This window comes from Embiotoca jacksoni, unplaced genomic scaffold (genome assembly GCF_022577435.1).
Source record: "Embiotoca jacksoni isolate LCO1_2020_lvr unplaced genomic scaffold, fEmbJac1.0.p SCAF_29, whole genome shotgun sequence".
NCBI classification, from domain to species: domain Eukaryota; kingdom Metazoa; phylum Chordata; class Actinopteri; family Embiotocidae; genus Embiotoca; species Embiotoca jacksoni.
In genome coordinates this window covers 1,426,042-1,444,963 of record NW_027185380.1, presented here as the reverse complement: position 1 = coordinate 1,444,963, position 18,922 = coordinate 1,426,042, and the positions used below count along the sequence as shown (strand labels likewise).

The window sequence follows — 18,922 nt, the reverse complement described above, 5'->3', positions numbered from 1 at the left end:
AGAAATTAAAACACATCTTTACATGTATTTTCAAAACAATCTAAGCATACTATTCCTTCACCTACCTGTTTAGCAGGAGAGATGTTCCTCTCACCTTCTCCACCGATCTCATTCCTGAAACAAGGGCAGCTGAGAACCAAATCGTTGCTCTTATCGTCACCAGGGTCCATGGCAGGGTTGGAACCGTGTCCTCCTCCTGTCCCCTCCTTGCTTAGCTCCTCTTGTGAGCCACAAGGTGACCCATACACCCCACTCTGATTGGAGGAGAGGGAGGATGTGGCCGAAGCAGAGGCCGCAGCAGCTGCAGAGGCACCGGTTGTGGTGTTCTTGCGTTTGGCCCCAGATTGCCGACTATGGATTGCCTCATTGAGGTCAAAAAGTAAAGACTGGACATCAAAATGGGAAAAGCCTTTTTGACACAACCAGGGTTTGGGAGGTGGCCCATTCTCATCCCCCTTTCCTCCATCCTCAACATCGGAGCCAGCCCTAGATGTGTCACCCTCCACCTTCACACTACGTAGCTTACGGAATATTGACTCTCCGCCTGTTTCTGACTTTGACCTTCTCTTCAAGTGCTTCTCTCGTTCCTTCAGTCGACTGGCAGGACTACCTCTGGTTGGACCTAAAGGTCCATCTGGCAGGTCCAGGGCAGCCTGTTTAATGGGAGCCACAGTAAGGAGTTCTGTTAGCCTCTCTGGAGCTGGGCTTCGCTGATCGGGTGCCTCAGAGGATTGGTATCCTTTCAGCATGTCAAAGAAGCTCTCTCCTGACACCCCATGTTTGTCTATTGATGAAGTGCTTCCATACTCCCGGTGCATGGGTGTCCATCCAGAAAAGGACCAGCCCTCATTTCCGTCCCCATCCAGCTCACTGATTGTTATATCACTGTTACTGCGCTGGCGGATGCGTCTCATGCCTTTGCGAGGTGAACCTTGATAGCCATCAGGAGACAGGAAGCGGTTGTCCTTCCCCTTGATATGCATCTTGTTCTTTAGCGTGTTGTGGATGTTGCGCAGCATGGATGAGTCCTGAGGGCTAATCAGGTGGCCCAACTTGGCTGACAGATTGCTGTGGGCTGTGACGGCAGACACCCCTCCTCCTCCACTGCCACCACTACCACTACCACCAATTCCTCCACCTCCTCCAAGTCTTTCTCTATCTCCACTTCCTGATCCCGAGGAGCTGGTGGTGTTGGTAGAGCTGGGAGAGTCCGTTTCCACCGTGATATGCCAAATACCCCCTCCTCCCCCGTCTTTCCTTGGGGGCCAGTCAGCCACACGAGCCCGAACCCCCATCTTGGGGACACCAGGGTTGGTGCCAGTGGTTGTGGAAGAGGAGATGTGGGCACTCTCGCTGCGAGGTGGTGGCGCCCCTCCATTGGGCAGTCGCAGGCGACGGGTATAGAACTCATCTGTAGCCGGTACTGAGCCCCCGACCGAGCGCTCTGTCTGCGAACGCTTCAGACTGGTCATGACGGAGAGGGTGTGGGGAGGGGAGATGGAAGGGAAAGGTAAGGATGGGGTACTGATGGGTTTAGATTTGGGTCAACATGATGCCCAATGAGTGAAGTGATGAGAGAGGCTCACGGACACATTTGGTGCTGCAATAAGAGCAAAGGGAAAGAAACAATAAATTCAACTAAATATTAAACAATCAATAGTCAACAATAGACTTTAACCAGTCATCTCCAATAATTAAAAAAATGAATAGCAAGAATTACAGGAAGTTTGTATAATTGCATCAACACCCAAAGGCTTATGAGCAGTTGCAAATATGGCTGGTTTTGAACTTTTATAAACACTGAGCACACTGAGCAGTAAAAGGATAAAATACAGTGTACATAGAAAATTAAACTCTGCTATCAATAGTGTAATTATACAACACTAGGTTCAAGGCATTCAATTTATATTATTTTTATATTTTCAAAATGACAAGGTAGAGATGCTGTACCTCTGCAGAGCTGAAGCTCAAGGAAAAGAAATGTCTGAATTGGGAATTTTTACACCTGAAATGCCTAAAAAGCAGTCTTCATCAGAATCATGAGAATTCGTTCAATCTTGAGTCCAGCAACTGTAAACAACAGCACAGAGAGCAGGAGGACAGACAGAAAGAAAAAACAGAAGGAAACAGAAGAGGAATCAGAGAAATGAAGTTACTTCCAGCATCACACGTTCTGCAGTCATAAATCTTACTGTAATTTCAGATTCTGCGAAGGGTATAATAATGAAGAAAGTTGGAACAAAGAGACCTGTAATCTCATGCTCATAACAGTGACAAATGAGGAGAACCAACAATCAAAATGTTGCTATATTTGATATCCAGTAAAGGGACAAGCTTTGAGAGACTATCTAATTTTACAGCAGGGTCACAGATTAGATTCCTGATAACCAGCCCACTTATTTGCACACATAAAGATCAATTTGCTAGTCATTGGGAGTATTTAGCCCAGTTCAGACCAAGGATTTACAATACAAAACAAAACCATTTTACAACGTTACAGGGAAAAGTTCCAGCAGTATGAACGGGCCCATCTCAACTCCACTATTGCCAGCTGAGGGCGTCACCTATCCTCTATCCTCATTCATGTTTTAAGATGCTACCGATTATGTCCAACGACAGAGAAGCCTGGAAAGCCATCAGTTAAAACAGAATTACAGAGAGTCGTTACTGAGAAGAGGTTACACCGGCTCGCCTAATTGGTTTGGTGTAAACTGGCAGATTTCTGAATATTGCGGACTGGTAAATTGCGAATAGTTGAAAGTTACAAATCATCTCATTGCCAATCTTAAGGTCGGAACTGGCCTTTACACTTTGAGAGAACTTTGCCCAATATAACTCTTGTGATGCCATCGAAGCAACAATTTGATAAGCGTTTGTCAAAAAACAGTAAGCAGGGGAAGTTTATAAGAAATGGGCATTTAACAGGCAGCAAAGGTCAAACAAAACAATGTTAGAGGCGGCATCCGGGAATCGTATGATTCAGTTATTTATTAGCTTGATTTATACCAAGGTCTTAAAGTAAAAAATATTTAGGGGCTCTGCAGCATTTAATGCGACCATTGTTATTTAACAACTCAGTTGTAAGTATCTTAACTTTAGAAAAAGTTCAAAAGGAAACCATAATACTGTTGTTAGCTCAGAGGTGTTTAAGGTGATCCTTGGATAAATAAAGACCTCCAACACAATGTGGATTTGCCCTTAAGGGCTCAGAAGATTAATGAAATGTACTGCAGATTTTGTAGCTACAAAAATTGACATTTCCATACGTGTACACCTCAGTTATGAGTGTGCATCTCAATTAGTCAGTGAAAAAAAGTGACAAAGTTTGATCAACCCCTGATGAAGGAGCTGTGGAGGAGTTTTCCTGAGCATGTGCTTATCTACTGGTTTGTCCATAATGATGCAACATCTCTCTCTTCCAGACTACACTCTGTATCACCATGGAGATAAGGAGTCTTGTACAGTGCATGTTTCCATAAGCGAGTGTGTGTACGTGTGAGTGAGAGACAGAAAAAGAATAGGGCTATTGATTCCTTGCCTTCCCACGGACCTCGTTTTGAGCAGTTTTAATAGAATTACCTCCACCCTGTTCGTGGATTAAACAGAGAAATGAGGGCATTGTTTTAGGGGGCAAGACTGTTGTTCACTTTTTTTTTTTAATGAAATCTGTGATACTTTAAGTGGCACAAGGAGATGCCAATAATTACCATACTTTGGGATTTTGTCAGGAATTTCCCAAAGGTCTTATAAAACCAAAACTACCCATGGATCAATTCTCAGTAGAAACTGAGAAAATATGTTTCATAATATTGTCTAGCTAACCATTCAACGAAGATCTGAGTATCTTGTACTGCCTTGCAGCCCTGAGAACAGTAGTGCTGGCACTACAGTAGCTCCTCTATTCACAAATGCTGTTTATGAATTGTACAGATGGGCCTGTTTGAGAAGCATGACAACCCAGGCTGGGCTTCAGTTTGGCTCTAAACACAAAAGTGTTTGATGTATAACAGGCAGAAACTCAAGGGTAAAAACTCAAAGTCTTTCCCGTTTCACAGCAAGGTGTTGGTAAATGTTGTGCCTAGGATTTTCTTGGCAGAATGCTTTTGATATCCTAAAGAGGCCTTTCAGTTATCTGTAGATCTAAAACTGACAATAAACCTGCTGCGAGATCATTTTCACGCGTCGTCTCAACTGGTATATTAGCATAAATAAATAAAAAAAATTAAACCAGCAAAATCATTCAAGCTTTTTACTTTATTCTAAATATCTAAACTGCCATGTCTTCAAACCAATGCAGACTGGTGGTTCAGCTTCTCTTTTTTTTTTTTTTCCAAAGGTCCTTCAATCTGACTCACATGAACAAAATGATAAATAACAGATTCAACATTGCACAATAACCAAAATTCCATTTATCCAAATAGGTAAGAAAAGTTTTAAATGCACAACTTTGAGGAAATATGTTGCCTAACGCGCTTTACTTTTTAAATGGTATGGAATAACATTTCTCTCTTGTATACTATTTAAGACAATTTGTTTCAAAAAATACAGTCAGATTTTGTCATTATGGACAAAATTTGGCAATTGCGGTTTTGTTTAAGGCACATCAATGCTGGTAGTTTTTAATTAATCAGAGCAGTGAAACTAACAAGATCAGAGCTCCAGTATCTCTATTAGACAGAAAGGTTGTTTGAGTGATAACAGCCCTTGTTGCACAAGTAGCATTCTTGTCCACAACAGCCAATCTGAAGACTCACTGCAAAAGAATGTGCATAACGGTACACACTGATAGCGTTACTGACTTTGTAGCTGATCATAAGTGGCTTCTTTTACCAAATAACAGCAAATTCCATTTTGTTTCCCCAAAATGATGGAAGCAAGACAACAAATGATTTTCTAATCAGTACAAATAAGTGCCAGAAATTTACATAGAAACTGCTTAATTTACAGAAAATATGTTAGGCTTGAACATTATGTAAAAACAGAACAAACATTGTATTTGATTTTACCATTTGTATACAAACCCTGTATATACAATTCTAAATACTTCATTGTTAATGAAACTCTGATTAAGACTAGTTCTCTACACCATTCCTAGTTATTTTTCATTATTTTAGCATAATTGATTGTACTGTGTAGATGAGGCACCATGAGGAGTTTGGTTGGCCACATTAGAGGCTAGGGGAAATTGTGTAAAGATCCAAATAAAATACACATGACTGACATGTGGTTTAATACCGTCACATTGCCCTTCATCCAGGCATATTTTTTTTAAAGCCATCAAGAAAAACAAATGATTTCACCCCTTTTTACAATCCCAAATAAAAGTAGAAGAGTAGAAGTCCCAAAATGGCAACACATTGCTACAATACACTATGAGCCAATTATGCCTTAAAAATTACACCAAAAAGTGTATCCTCAATAACTACCCTTTTTTTTTAATTATTATTATTATTATTATTCCACTGAGGACTGGGTGGTACTCATTTAATGAGAGTTGGAGCTAATGAGAGAAATGAAGTGAAAGAGAGAACAAGAGTTAGAGAACAGTGAATGGGCAGAGGATTAAACTGTATGTTAGGTTGGAAGACTGGGAATTGAAATGAATGAATGTGGCGTTGTGTGCCTCTCTGCCGTCGCTGAGGACCAATTACACTGACAGATACTCTGTAACCTTTAGCAGTGTCTAAACGAGGTCGATTCCTTAGGTAAATATGTAGCATTACTGCTCAATGCAGCTAATTGCTGCCGAGGTTGTTTGTTGGCACACTTGACTGGAAACTGTCAGAGGGACTTATGTGCTCCTTACAGATGATAATGGCTGGGACCACAAGCACAACATTACCACACGATGAGAGCGTCGTTGGAGCATTTTATATTGGATACAAATCTGGTAATTCATAGGAGAGCACATTTATGAGCCAATTCTCTCCGGGGGGAATTTGAGCCAAAAGACTATCTTTGCACGATACTTTATTTGACCCTAAAGACTGCTTAATCATAAAACATATTTTTGCACAACTGCAGATTTTGTCTCCCATGTCTTACATTGGAGTCGAGCTGAGAGGGGATCAATTCACAGCCAATTTGGAGAGGAGTCATTACGGAGGCTAGTAACTCTTACAACATACATATGGACCTTTAAGTATTGTTTCATGACAGATTTAAGATGTGAATGAGTCCTCTGAATAATACTGCAGCTGTATTTAGTACTGAACTGATCAGATGTATTATCTTTACTATTATTGTAATCATAATCATTATTATTCATATGTGTAGCGGGAATAGCACAAGTAGCATCAGAAATAACTAATACAATTGACAAAGTTAGCAGAGACTTAAGACTTTGCACGGCTGCCTGCCTCCAATAAACGCCAGTTTAAAACATTATTCCCATGTTCTGCTGAAGAAACATTACTATTCAAATGTCGTTTTTTTTCCTTCGTTTTTTTGTTTATTTGAATCTAACGGTGAATGATTGTTTTTTGATTCATGGAAACTATTGCGCGTTCCCATGGAATATTCCCATATTGAGAGGAAACCGCTGTCAAAGATTTTATCATGACAAAGTCAGTGTAATTGTCTGATTAGCAAATCACCCAACAGTGAAGTGATTATGACCTCATGATTACCAGTCACCAGATATGACATGTTTTACGTCACTGACCTCTAATTTGTAAATCATTTCCAAGCACATTTCCTACAAAGAATTACTGAGGGAGTTTTTTTTTTTTTTAAATCAATTATAATGTGGGTAAACGAGAGACACGACTTTGACAGTTTTCTAATTAAATTAGATTTATTGCATTCACAAGCAATTGCTGTTTCAATTAAACCCATGCAAATAATAATTTCATGACATTTCTTTTCATTAATCATATGCTGCCCTATCGCCACATTTCATATTTTCAGATGAAAGGCTGTGTACTAAGAGACCCTCGGTTTCCTGGAAATATTCTGGTATAATTTAATTTATGCTTGTCATTTACAAATGTTATTTCCAAGAATCTTCCTCTGAATTTACAGTTTAATCTAATTTTATATTTAGTGGATTAAAGAAAACCAGGCAGGTTGGCAAAACTCAATTTTATGAGACTGTAAAATGAAGTATTACTCAAAACATTGATGATCAATAAATGAAAATAACTATGAATTAATTCACAAATGAGTTAAATGCGTCATTATTGTCAACTTGGTGATCCCAAAACATGCATATTATAGTACTGCTAAATATTTTTCTAGATGTTTCTGGCTGGCACCGTCTGAGGTTGTTGTCGGGCAGACACAGGTGTGCCGGTGCCCATCACGGTGTGACTATGAATCTGCTCCAGCACACAGTGACTCATGCACACCTGTAAATTACAGAGCAGATGAGATGACTGACTGACTGACTGACAGAGCGGCTAGTGCTGCACAGTAACAGGAGACAGCCATAAAAAGCTCTAAAAAAGAGAGGGCACAGAAAGTGGAGCAGAAGGGTCTGTGAGTGCAAGTGTGTGTGTCTGTATACAGTTTGTGTGCAAGCAAGGTGTGCTCAGGTGCAAAAACTGAAACCGTTTTTCATCCATTTCCTCTCTCCATCGTGGGAAATACTGTAATTTGGAAAGTTCATATTTTTAGACAATTGCCATGCGGATTAGTATTCTGTATTCATTAATCAGTCTGTATTGTGCTGAAGAAAATGGATAGTTTTCCCAGCTCTGCAATTAGCAAATAATAAAGCAGATATTAGATGACAGAAGTTCAGAGGCATGGGAGAAAAGTGAACAACAAAGCTTTTATAAAATTAAAGAAGAAACAGAAACCTATGAGCGCCATGTGCTGTCTTTTACGGTACTTAATCTTTGACAATTATATACCGGTTTCCCCAGACAGACATCATTACCACACCAGCTGGTGAGTCAAGTCAAGTCACGTCGTGTGTTTGTAAATCCTGACAACACTGCATGATATCTCCGAGATGCACAACCTCACAACAGAAACAGTTTGTGGCCCAGCCCAGGCTGCAAGCGGTTGTAGGAGACAAGGAGGAGGAACGAAAAGCCTTTGGACATTGTGACAAGCACTCCCGCACAGAGTGTCAGAGGTGTGTTGCAAGGACGGGCCACACCCGAGTCAACCGTCTGTCTCAATCAGCTACTTCTACTAACACTTTGTACAGTAACATGCAGTGCACAATGAGTACGTGGATGGTGTCAAGCAACGGTCAAAAAATTTAGTGTGAAACACTTTATCACCCTCAATGGTCGCCATCTTGGCTACGGAGTGGAAGAAGAAGGACCACTAACCTGCTTTCAAACCGCTGTAAACTTTGGTCGAGGAAGCTGCAGCTGGCAAACATTGCACGAATGTAGCTATAAACGTCCATATAAAGTGTTTATTTATTACTAAAAAAAAAACACTCTACTGTATTCAAATAGAAACAATCAGTATGTTTATTGTATTGTGGAGCCGAGGGCACAAAACCATGTTTTTAGAAGAAGCCTCTTAAGTATAGATTGAAAAACTGATCCTTCTTTTTGGATTGCTGTGCGTACAATACAAGTCCTACATGGAAAGGCACTGACTTAAACGTTGACGGCATGTCCTCTCGGACACCTGCTCACAAAGTGTTGCTGGGAATAGGTGTAACCATTATGGCAAGACGTTTACAAGTGAGTATAAAGCCACTGCAGGTTACGCAAAGAGCCCGTGGAAAAGAAAACATGGAAAAGATCCAGAATATGACTAAGGCGTTTAGTGTGCACCTCCAAGTGTCTCTTTCCCTGTCTCACACACAAATAACATAAACAAAGGGCGCAGATGATGAGGAGTGTTGCGTCACATTATTTTTTCACACCCATGTCATCTTTCCCAGGCTCAGCGGCATCAGTGGCTCTCAGTTGTCAGCTAGTTTAAAGTTTGTGTCAGCCTAGATGGGAAAGCATCAAACTCTTCAGTCATTTCCAAACTTCATTGAATATGAAGTACGCAGAAAGATTCAAAGTTGTAATGCAAGTGTTCTCTGATATTGCACTGCACAAACACATCAGCGGAGAGTGTTCTCCACCGACCACGACCCCGAAACCAAAATTTTAAATGAAACGGAGGAAGATCAAACCCCTCGTGTCTTAAAATGCAACAACAGTGGCCTAGTGCTTTTAAATGCTATGCAGCCGTTTGAAAGACAAATATTTTTTCATCTCAGCTCATCCGAGCGTAGATGAGGAAATGGCAGGCCAAGACACAGAGGGAAGATAAGGAGGAAAAAAAAAAAATCAAACATTATTCTCTTTGAAAGCTGCCAGGCAGCAGGCAGTCCAAAGTGTCGGAGTTTCAGCTCAGAGCCTTTGAAAGTGAAATTGTAATTGTGTGGAAAGATAAATGTGATTTGCTGTATTATTTTTTTTCTGCCTCTGCATAGGTTGGCAGTGGGGTGGGGTCTACTCTCTGGCTCACCAAAATGTAAAAGGGGATTTTTGAGTGCTCTGAAGTTGGCTGTTGTCTTTTTGTCTCGAGTGTGAAATTGTTGAAATTGTGTTTTGTGGCACTTCCCTGTCCACAACGACCACAGAACGGCAGTGGGAAGAGATGAGCGTAGAGATTTGAGTGATGAGAGGGGGGGACGGTGTGGGAGGGTGCGTGCGTGCGTGCGTGCGTGCGTGCGTGCGTGCGTGCGTGCGTGCGTGCGTGCGTGTGTGTGTGTGTGTGTAACAATAGTTACAGTAAGTGGCTGTCAATTTATGGATTGGGTTAGAGTTAGGGTTAGGGTCACAGTACTGCAGTCACAGGTATGGTCTTATTTGTCAAGTCGTACATGTGGACTTTTTCGATCCCTGTGACCGCTCTGCTTCATACCTCCGTTTCAGCAGCAGCTTCATAACTCCACTGACATTAGTTTCATTGTAACTCGTAATTTATTAAGAGCCTTTTTCTTGTAAACTGGCACATGCACCTGTTTTATATAAAAATGTTAAAACCTTACCTGGACTAGTTAAAAAAAAAAGGCTCTCCTTTGTCTTTGAGCGTCTCGATCCCTTGAACACAGAAAGCACCTAAAAGAGAAAGATAAAGTTGAATGTTGTTAGGATCAGTAATATTTTATCAGCTGATGAATATCAAGTCTACCTTTGGGAGACTAAAGGACTGGATTTACTGTTAGCCGGCTAAATAGAGTAAAATCTGAGTCATTGCAGACGACGTGTGCTCAGACAGTATAGAAAGTATAGATGGGAGCGTCCTGTATTTCCTGTGCATTATATTGTTCTTCTATATTGTGCGTCCAATCACAATGAATTGTTTTATGCTGCGTCCATCAATGCAAAAGATAAAACTTTTCAGGGGAAACTTCTTTGCTGCAAATTAAACTCAGTTGCCATTTTATTGGAAGTATCAAGCAAAAACTAATGCAGTCCGATACGTATTAAAAAAAAAAACAGCAAAACAGCCCTATAATGCATTATACCTTCATGCAGGTGATCATGATTTTGCCTAAAACCTTTTTAGATTGTTTAGTTTAGTAATTTTGGAGGCTGTAGTTTGTGACGATGTTGAGTTGTATTGTGTTTTTAATATTGATCGGACGAAACAAAGACCCCGAATAGATGTTTAAAAAAACGTTCATTGTCTCCATGTACAGAATTGATTTTTTTTTTTTGTCAGATATTTTAGAATTAGACATTTTTCTTGTTGGTTTGTTCGCTTCAGAGTGCAAAGTTTTAGGTGCCATGTGTCTGTAAAGATGTGCAACACGCTGTACAAACACTGTACTCTGGATTAACAGCTATTGACGATGCCTCTTTCTATGTGGGAAGGAAGAGATGACAGTGACAGTGGGGAGGAAAAACAGATGGGGATCTAGAGGAGAGGGACTAAAGATATGTGCCACTCAGTGTTTAAGGATAGCAGTGAACAAAAATGTTACAAATGGCTAAGACCTTCCTACATCCCCTGTGTGCGAGCATGTGTGAGCATCTTTGCATTGTTCCCACAGCTAAACTGAGTATATATCCGTCTGAAACCCAGAAAATAAACAACTACGCTCTTTGCCATGATGTTTGAACCAGTCGCGCAGGACAGTATCTGGGTCGTGTGAGCTCTGATGAATCAGATCCATACAGCCAACTGCCCTCGTGACAAGCTGATCTATTATTTATGCAAGCAGAGAGGATTTTAGGGAGGGTGGAGGGGTCAGGGAGGGGAGGGGCTGTAGATAGGTACGAGTGATTTTTCCCTTCAGGCTAATCTGTTATTTATAGGCTAATAACAATGATGTAACTGCTCTCTAATCTTTATGCACATTTGAGATGTCACTTCATACAAAAGAATGCGAGCCTGTCTCAACTTGGAAATAGAGTTATTCAAAATGGAGCCTGCATTGTGCTTCCCAATACTTTTGCAGAAAATCAGCACAGATAGCTCAATATTCATGATGACTGCACTGGTTAAAGTGTTTCAGTGGTTAAATGGATAACAAAATGTTCAAAGCAGTAATCAGAATCAGAATTCCTTTATTGTCATTGAAAAAAATGGAAAACTAATCAGGTTCAAGAGGACTTCACAGTCTGCAGTTGTTTTGGCTTTTTCACCCCAGATTTGATGGTTTGTGCAGCGTCAGCAGTTTGTGCCGTTATGATGGCAGAATATTGAGCCTTGTGAATTATTCTGTTTCATGTCATTTCGCTGAAGGAGTGTTATTCAATAACAAGTACATTTGGTTCTGGCTGTCTACCCATCCATGAGACAGGTGACAGCCAAATCTAAGTACAAACAGACAGTTGAATTTAAATTCCTTTCCAAATGGTTCATTATGATAAAGGTCACCATTATGAAAATTTGAACAGTTGCTTCTCCATTTTTTTCCTTTTAATGTTACTGCACACACACACACACACACACACACACACGAGACATCTCATGAATAATAAGGCCCACGTGTTTTAGATGTTGATTTAAAAAAAGTCTGTCGTGTTAATTGGCAACATGTGTGTTGTTTTTACTTTGAAATTCCCTGAACTACTCAGAACATCTGTTTGAGTTTTATGTTATCTGTCAAGCCATGGTACCCACCACCGCTCTTGCTATATACTCATTTCCTGTGTTTAATCTGACTGCAATACAGATAACTAAAACCAGCTATCAGTGATTAAGAGCACCACTACAGATATTTAATAAATGTGATATGTAATGTGTAATTAGCCAAGAGTCTCCGCATTGCACACCTGACAAGCAGCTGTTTCTCCCCGTTACCGACTCTTCAGCACTTCCAGACATTTACTGAAAAATGCATGCTGTCACACCTTGTTCACTCAGGTGTCTACAGTGCAGGGGACAATAAATAAGTAAACAGTGGAGAACACATGCATGCTCTCAGGCACACACACACACACACACACACACACACACACACACAGGCTGAATGAAGGTCCTATCTGAGAGGTTCCAATCCATTTACCATAGCCCTCCGGTGCCTAAAAAATAAGCAACTGAAACTAACCGAGCTGCAGGCGTCATGTCTGAAGGACACTGTTCAGGCTCCTCAGATTCAGAGGGATTTGGCAGTAGCTGCACGGTGTGTGTGTGTCTGTGTGTGTGTCTGTGTGTGTCTGTGTGTGTGCGTGTCCGTGTGTGTGTGTGTGTGTGTGTGTGTCTGTGTGTGTGTGTGTGTGCGTGTGCGCGTGCCCGTTAGTGATGGGCTGTGCTGCCACTTAACATTGGGATTGAAGCAATACTGGCAAAAGAAGATTTTTTTTTTTTTTAAAGTGGGATTTTAATAAAGATGCGTGTTCATCAAGCACATTGTGCAGTTGTTAAAACTAGTACATCTAAAAAAAATATCAAGTTTATCACATTCATCCGGTAATTACTCTTTTCCAAAGTATTCCAAAGTATGTAAAAGTAATCAGTCAGACAGAGGTATATCATTACTTTAAGAAAGCATCTGGGAAAACGATTAAGAGGTTTTGTGCATCAATGTTCAACTGTTCAGTTAGGAACTGATTTGCATTTAAGAATTTATTTTTGTACTCCTACTTGTCTCGGCTGTCTGGAGGCTGTTCTGACCTCAGCAGTGAGGCAGCATTGTTAAAAAATACAACCATTAATCAGGTGAAACTTGGCTTTATGTGAGCACTCCTACCCATTTTTGTGTTCATGTCTTTGTCCATTCAATTACATTCCTAAGTTCAATGAAAAAGTCATACACATCCTCGGCAAATGGCTCAGTCTGCAGTGTTCAAACAGCCGGCGAGTGCGCCTGGTCTTCTGCAAGAACCACCTCTGCACCGCCACCGAGAGCCCTCTAATCTGTGCCAATCAGATGACGCTAAACAATCATTTGTTGTTGAATCGGGTACCAGAACACGCCCCCTCCTCATCTCAACAGCCACTGCAGACCCCAAGCAAAATGCTGGCAATGTAGCAAAAGCAGGCACAGCAGTGAGGGTGACAGAAATAGCAGAGTGGTGAATAATAGAGAAAACGAACTGTGGTGTAATTAACATGGTGGCTGGGGGCTGATGTACTGTAGAGAGATAAAGAAAGGGAGTGAAGTGAGGGCGTTGAGAAAGAGGATGAAGAAAGAGATACGCAGGGAGCAGATGAGAAAGTAAATGAATTTAAAAAGCGGGGAGTTTTAGAAAGGGACATTTTGGAAGAAAGGAAAATAGAAAAACCAAATGGAAGTGAGAGAAACGGAGTAAAGGAGTAAACCAAACCACAGCCCTATCATCAAAACTAAAAAGCAAAAAACAAAACAAAAAAAATCTTGTAATTGGCAAGAAAACTGCTACTCTAATTATACGACTTGATACAGTGACAATCCCACAGTATGGCAACAAATATATGAGAACAAATCTACAATCCATATTTAAAAAGAAAATCTTGATGCTTTCCACTGATGTATCACAAAATACTGGTATACAATAATTCAGAAATGGGGTGGAGAGGAAGAGACAGAAACAGAAACGTAGATGATAATTACATGTTTCCCAGCAGTAAGTACATCTCAACATGGTCTCACTTGCTCGGTTGTAATTCTGTAATGTCAGGCTCCCTTTTAACTGGCAACACAATGCGCGTTTTGAATCAAATGAGAAAAGTCCTGAGAGCAAATCCATTGCCTCACAGAACAGGTGAATTCTTTGGCCAGCGAGAGAGAGAGCCATGATTTACAGCCATCAGAATTGAACTGCAGACTTCCAAAATGGCGCAGCTCTGCGTGGGCTGGAACAGCACTGCAGTAAGAGAGGAGTGAGTAGGACTGAGAACGAAGGCAGCTCACTCCTCAGTACTTGTTATGCGTGGTATCTACAGTACACAAGAAGAAAGAGGAGGCTAGACAGCCCGACAGAGGGACAGCAGGTGAGAAATTACAGGCATGAAAGATGGCAAATAAGGAGCGCAAATATGGATAAAGAAAACAAAGATTACATCTGCAGCGTCCTACCTGAGCTAAATCCACCTGATCCACATGAAATCTGTTCAATTTTAAAGCATTTTAACCCCATGCGCACAAAAAGGGCATTTCTCTGCACCCAAATTTGAGCTTTTACCAAACAGTCGTCAAGATGCAGGTGCTGGGGACTGATTTCGACATTTTTCCCCCATCGTTCGGATGTTTTAGGTGAGGAGAGGCTCGTGTTTTGGAAATTAGACAGCTTAATTAGGTTTTTATTTTTTCCGTCTTGTGTGTGTTAATTTACTGGAGATAAAAGAAACGTGTTTAACAGAGCATAGATGTCTAATCACTACACAATACCATCTACTTTGCACAATGGCCACAAACCAACTACACATGTCACAAGACACGAGAGTAAATGGAAGAATTTTATCGGAAGAGCGAACTGGAAAAAGAGACGGGCCTTCATTTAATGAGCCGTTTAGCCCTTATGTAAAAAAAAAAAAAAAAAAATGTGGGAAAAGTAACAGTTCAGCACGGGTGGCTGTAATGTGCACTGAATACATCGTAAGGAAACCCTGCTCCTTTCTGTTGCTTTCACACCCTGAGCTGTGCCAGCTTGAGCTTTTGCCGAGGAAGCTGTGTCACATTCCAACAGGAAAAACATCTCAGCCACTTCCTGCTTCCCCGGAGGAAGTGACAGGTCGGACGGGGAATCTGCGAGCCAGCCAAAGTCAAGACTCAAGTCTGGGTGAGGGTGATTTTTTTTTTTTTTTTTAAAGAAAGAAAACCACTTACAACCTGGTTCTGCAATACCACAATAAACAGCCGATTGTTTGCTGAAGTGTCGGGTTACGTTAACACTACTCTGCTGTTTTTGTAACACGTACTCGGTTTACATTACGACGAGCACGCTTTGATTCAAGGTTTAACTTTTTATTGATTTGAAACAAATCGTTTTTCTTTTAATACCGTGTATTTTTATACCCACAGCGTCTGGCTTTGTGACGTCTGCTATAAAGATGCTATGTGAATACAGCCTCACAACAGGCTTATCTTGTAAAAACACAAACTCTTAACAGAAGTGCACAATGGAAGCAAAAAGGGGAAGTTTCATTGCTTGTTTTTAAGACACTACTGCGCCCTACACCAGATCATCCGTGCAACCTCCCGAAACAAGCAACCCTGTCATTTCTTTTATTAGTCATATTTTTCAACAGCAATAATGAGCTAGTTTGACCTGGAAAAGCCTGAAAAGAAGGAACAGAGTTTCCTTTTTAAAGCTGCACCACAGTTATTATCTATGAGAAAGTAAAGGTGGTCGTGGAGTAAGATCTGATTCAACAGGATACCACCATTTGCAGAAATCGACATTGGCGAGCAATGACCCATGGTTACGCCGAGGCCATTGTGAAAACCTACATGCTGCTAATAGACCTCGTGGCAGGAAAGGATAAATTGCAGCATTTGTACCGGGGATGCTGCTGACAGGTAGGCAGAGGATTTTTGCCCAATTACAGGGGGGAAAGGGATGAAGCAGGAAAGGCGGGACCACTAGAATAGACCTAATGAGGACGTGGTATGATTGCTGAGGGACTCATTTGTGCCCACAGCAGGCGGGTTCGATTGGTACAGAATGGCCAGAATGAAGTGGCGGCGAGAGCGACAGAGATAGACAGGGGGAGATAATCGAAGTGAGAAGAATTTTTTTTCCTCACTCAAATGTGAGAGTATGTGGGAGGAGATGAGATGCTGAGACTGAAAGTGGGAAAGAGGATGCATGCAGAAAGTAAGTGCGTAGAATCAGTCCATCAAGTCAACTATCCTCTCACTCTCTCTTTTCTTTCCATTCACCCGTCCATCCCTCCTCGCATCTCACCCAGAGACACGCAGCTGGCAGAGGAAGCGCTGGTGGAGCCATCCACTATGATATGAGCCTTCATTTCAGTGTCAATGCATGCAAACACATGTAGGTCGGTAAAACAAGCACTGAAACTCTGTCAAGGCTGCGCGGCGTTTTCTAAGAGCAGAACAAAACCTGGAAAATGAGGGCAAATATATGACAGGAAAGGAGTGCTCTGTTCAGTCTATTTCCATTCAGGCATCAGTTTATGGGCCAATGGGGACTCAGCAGTCCATTGTACCAGACTGGAAACAGACTGCTAATGTACATCATTTAGATTCAGGTTAAAATCATAAATTCTTACATAACCAGTGTTGCATGTTGGTGAAATAAATTGTTCAGATAATCCCGCAGCACAATGAAAGCAGCTGTGTGGAACAATATGTGATTTTATTTTAACAGTCTTTCTTGATATCGAAAGTCAAACTCATCGCTTTTCCCTCCTGTGAGAAATATTGCTATTATTGGTACTTCAGTCACTTTTGACTCGATGCCATGTGAACAGACACACACTGCTCAGTGCCATTTCCTCTTACAGGAAACTGATGAAGATTTCTATTTCTGTGACAATTTACCCCCAATCCCACATGTAACTGCTGTTACAGCACGTAAAATACTACCAATAACATTTTTGATAGACAGTCTTACTGAGCACATGTTAACCTGAAGCTCCAGGGCAAAATGTTTTCTATTTTTATAGCTTGAAGGCATCAAGGTTAAAAAATAGAATGCCTTTCAATAGCTTGAAGCTGGTCCAAGGTATTTAATCAGGCCGAATACTAGCTATCATTTTTAAATAAGTAAAATCTATTGCCACCTAAGACCATAAGTAAACAGAAACAACACTAATAAATACAATAATTGCATTTGTTAAACGATAGACAGACATTTTCTCAAATTCATAGCACAATGTTCCTTGGACTTAGTGATTCCAGTGTTCATAATTATGAGACATCTGATGGCTAGATCTCTCACAGTTATTACATAATTAGCTGATGGCAATTATTTGACCTAATCATAGTAATTTAGCAGAATAGTTTCTGCTCATCTGTATAAAAAAAAGCTGGATGTTTTTATTACTATTTCCACATCGAGTTTGGCTGACGTTCTTTTAATGATGTAATTTCTTTGCGCCCGCTTCTTCTTCTACTGCGGTTTAATGGCACGAGTGAAGAAGCGCCACCGATGGTTTATCTCAAGGTGCTTAACTTCTGATATTCGACTGCATTTCAACGACAATCTATTGACATTAACATGGCTGTAGTTGCAAAACTAAACACCACAGCCAATAAATGGCTCTTCTTCTTCATAAAGTGGATGTGTATTATAAACACTGTGATTAGGCTTATACTATAATAGTGGCATAAAATAAACAGAAAACGACAATTGAAAGTGTCAATCGCAATTATTTGTATGTGAATTAAAATGTCATAATTGTAACAGCCCTACTAACAGCTCTATTGCCCAAGGGTGTCACTTTGGGAGCCTGGTAGCATTTAATCAACAATGATTTTTTTACACAAACTTTGTTTTATCTCTCCCCATCATTTATAATATGTATATATTCATATTTATAATAATATATATCTCTATGATCATCTGCGTTTCCCTCGTGTGTTTTTCTTTCAATCTCCACACCATTTCTCATTCCCCTCTCCCTCTCCCTCACCCCACCCACTCCCCCTCACCCACTCCCCCTCATGCTTGTGTGAATATAGTAGTGTCTGTATCTGTGTGTGTGTGTGTGTGTGTGTGTGTGTGTGTGTGTGTGTGTGTGTGTGTGTGTGTGTGTGGGAGGGGAGGGGAGGAGAGCAGCATTGCTGGCTGGAGGAGGAGGTGAGAGAGAAAGAAAGAGAAGTGAGAGAGGCAAAGAAATACACAGAAAGAGAAGCAAAGCGTTTACTGGAACAAAACATGCCGTTTCAGACTCATAGAAAAGAGCCGCCTACTCACCAGTTTTTATCTCAAAGCAGATTACTCCTCATGTTTTACAATTTATATTATTCACCAAGTTTTAAATATTTCATTATTATTATTGATACTGTCGGACAACTAGAACATTTGTCTTTGGCATTTTCACGACACAACTGAACTACATTGGAGATGCTAGACTTACCATCTGTCCAATGTCTATACAGTTTAACTCACATATTTCAAGTCGGTGGCTTTAACTTTTTAGTGCTGGTACAGAGAGATTCTTTTGACAATGAACAACAGGAATGCTCGTTTGTTTCCTTTAATCTATCGTTTGAACCTATAATCAACCCTTTTTTTCCACTAAAAAGTGGCAACAAGTTCCCCAATTAATACTGGTTCCTCTATTAGCGCTCTATAACGCAAGTTCACTCACTTCAAGACATTCAGACATCATTTTTGGAGAGAAAAAAACACAACAGAAGAACATTGACCTTGAAAACATACCAACATCTGAGATAAATTTAACTCAGACTAAAAACAAAACCAGCTGAGAAAGTTGGATACTCACTGATGATCCCAGTATCTCATCAAGGCCAGAGCGTTGCAGATGACAGCCGGACAGCTTTCTGGTAGAGCTGAAATAAAAGAAGATGCATTTTTAAATACAGAATGATATACAGAACATGGTGAAGTGAGACAAATTAAAATAATGACAAAACAGTAACTGT

At 40.7% G+C, this 18,922-nt stretch overlaps 1 protein-coding gene across 6 annotated transcripts in view; it reads right to left on the bottom strand.

Annotated features, from left to right (window-relative positions):
• Nucleotides 1-18,922, bottom strand: part of sipa1l1 (signal-induced proliferation-associated 1 like 1) — a 74,933-nt gene that overhangs the window by 32,404 nt on the left and 23,607 nt on the right. For 5 of the 6 annotated variants that reach the window (XM_069161848.1, XM_069161846.1, XM_069161850.1 and 2 more), the window contains 4 exons: nucleotides 18,763-18,829; nucleotides 9,962-10,031; nucleotides 1,951-2,070; nucleotides 66-1,600 (listed from right to left, as the gene is read on the bottom strand). In XM_069161848.1, coding sequence (XP_069017949.1) covers nucleotides 66-1,472 — 1,407 coding nt within the window. In that variant the 5' untranslated portion in view covers nucleotides 1,473-1,600; nucleotides 1,951-2,070; nucleotides 9,962-10,031; nucleotides 18,763-18,829. The remainder of the gene's footprint in view (nucleotides 1-65; nucleotides 1,601-1,950; nucleotides 2,071-9,961; nucleotides 10,032-18,762; nucleotides 18,830-18,922) is intronic. The other variant, XM_069161851.1, reaches the window with a different exon arrangement.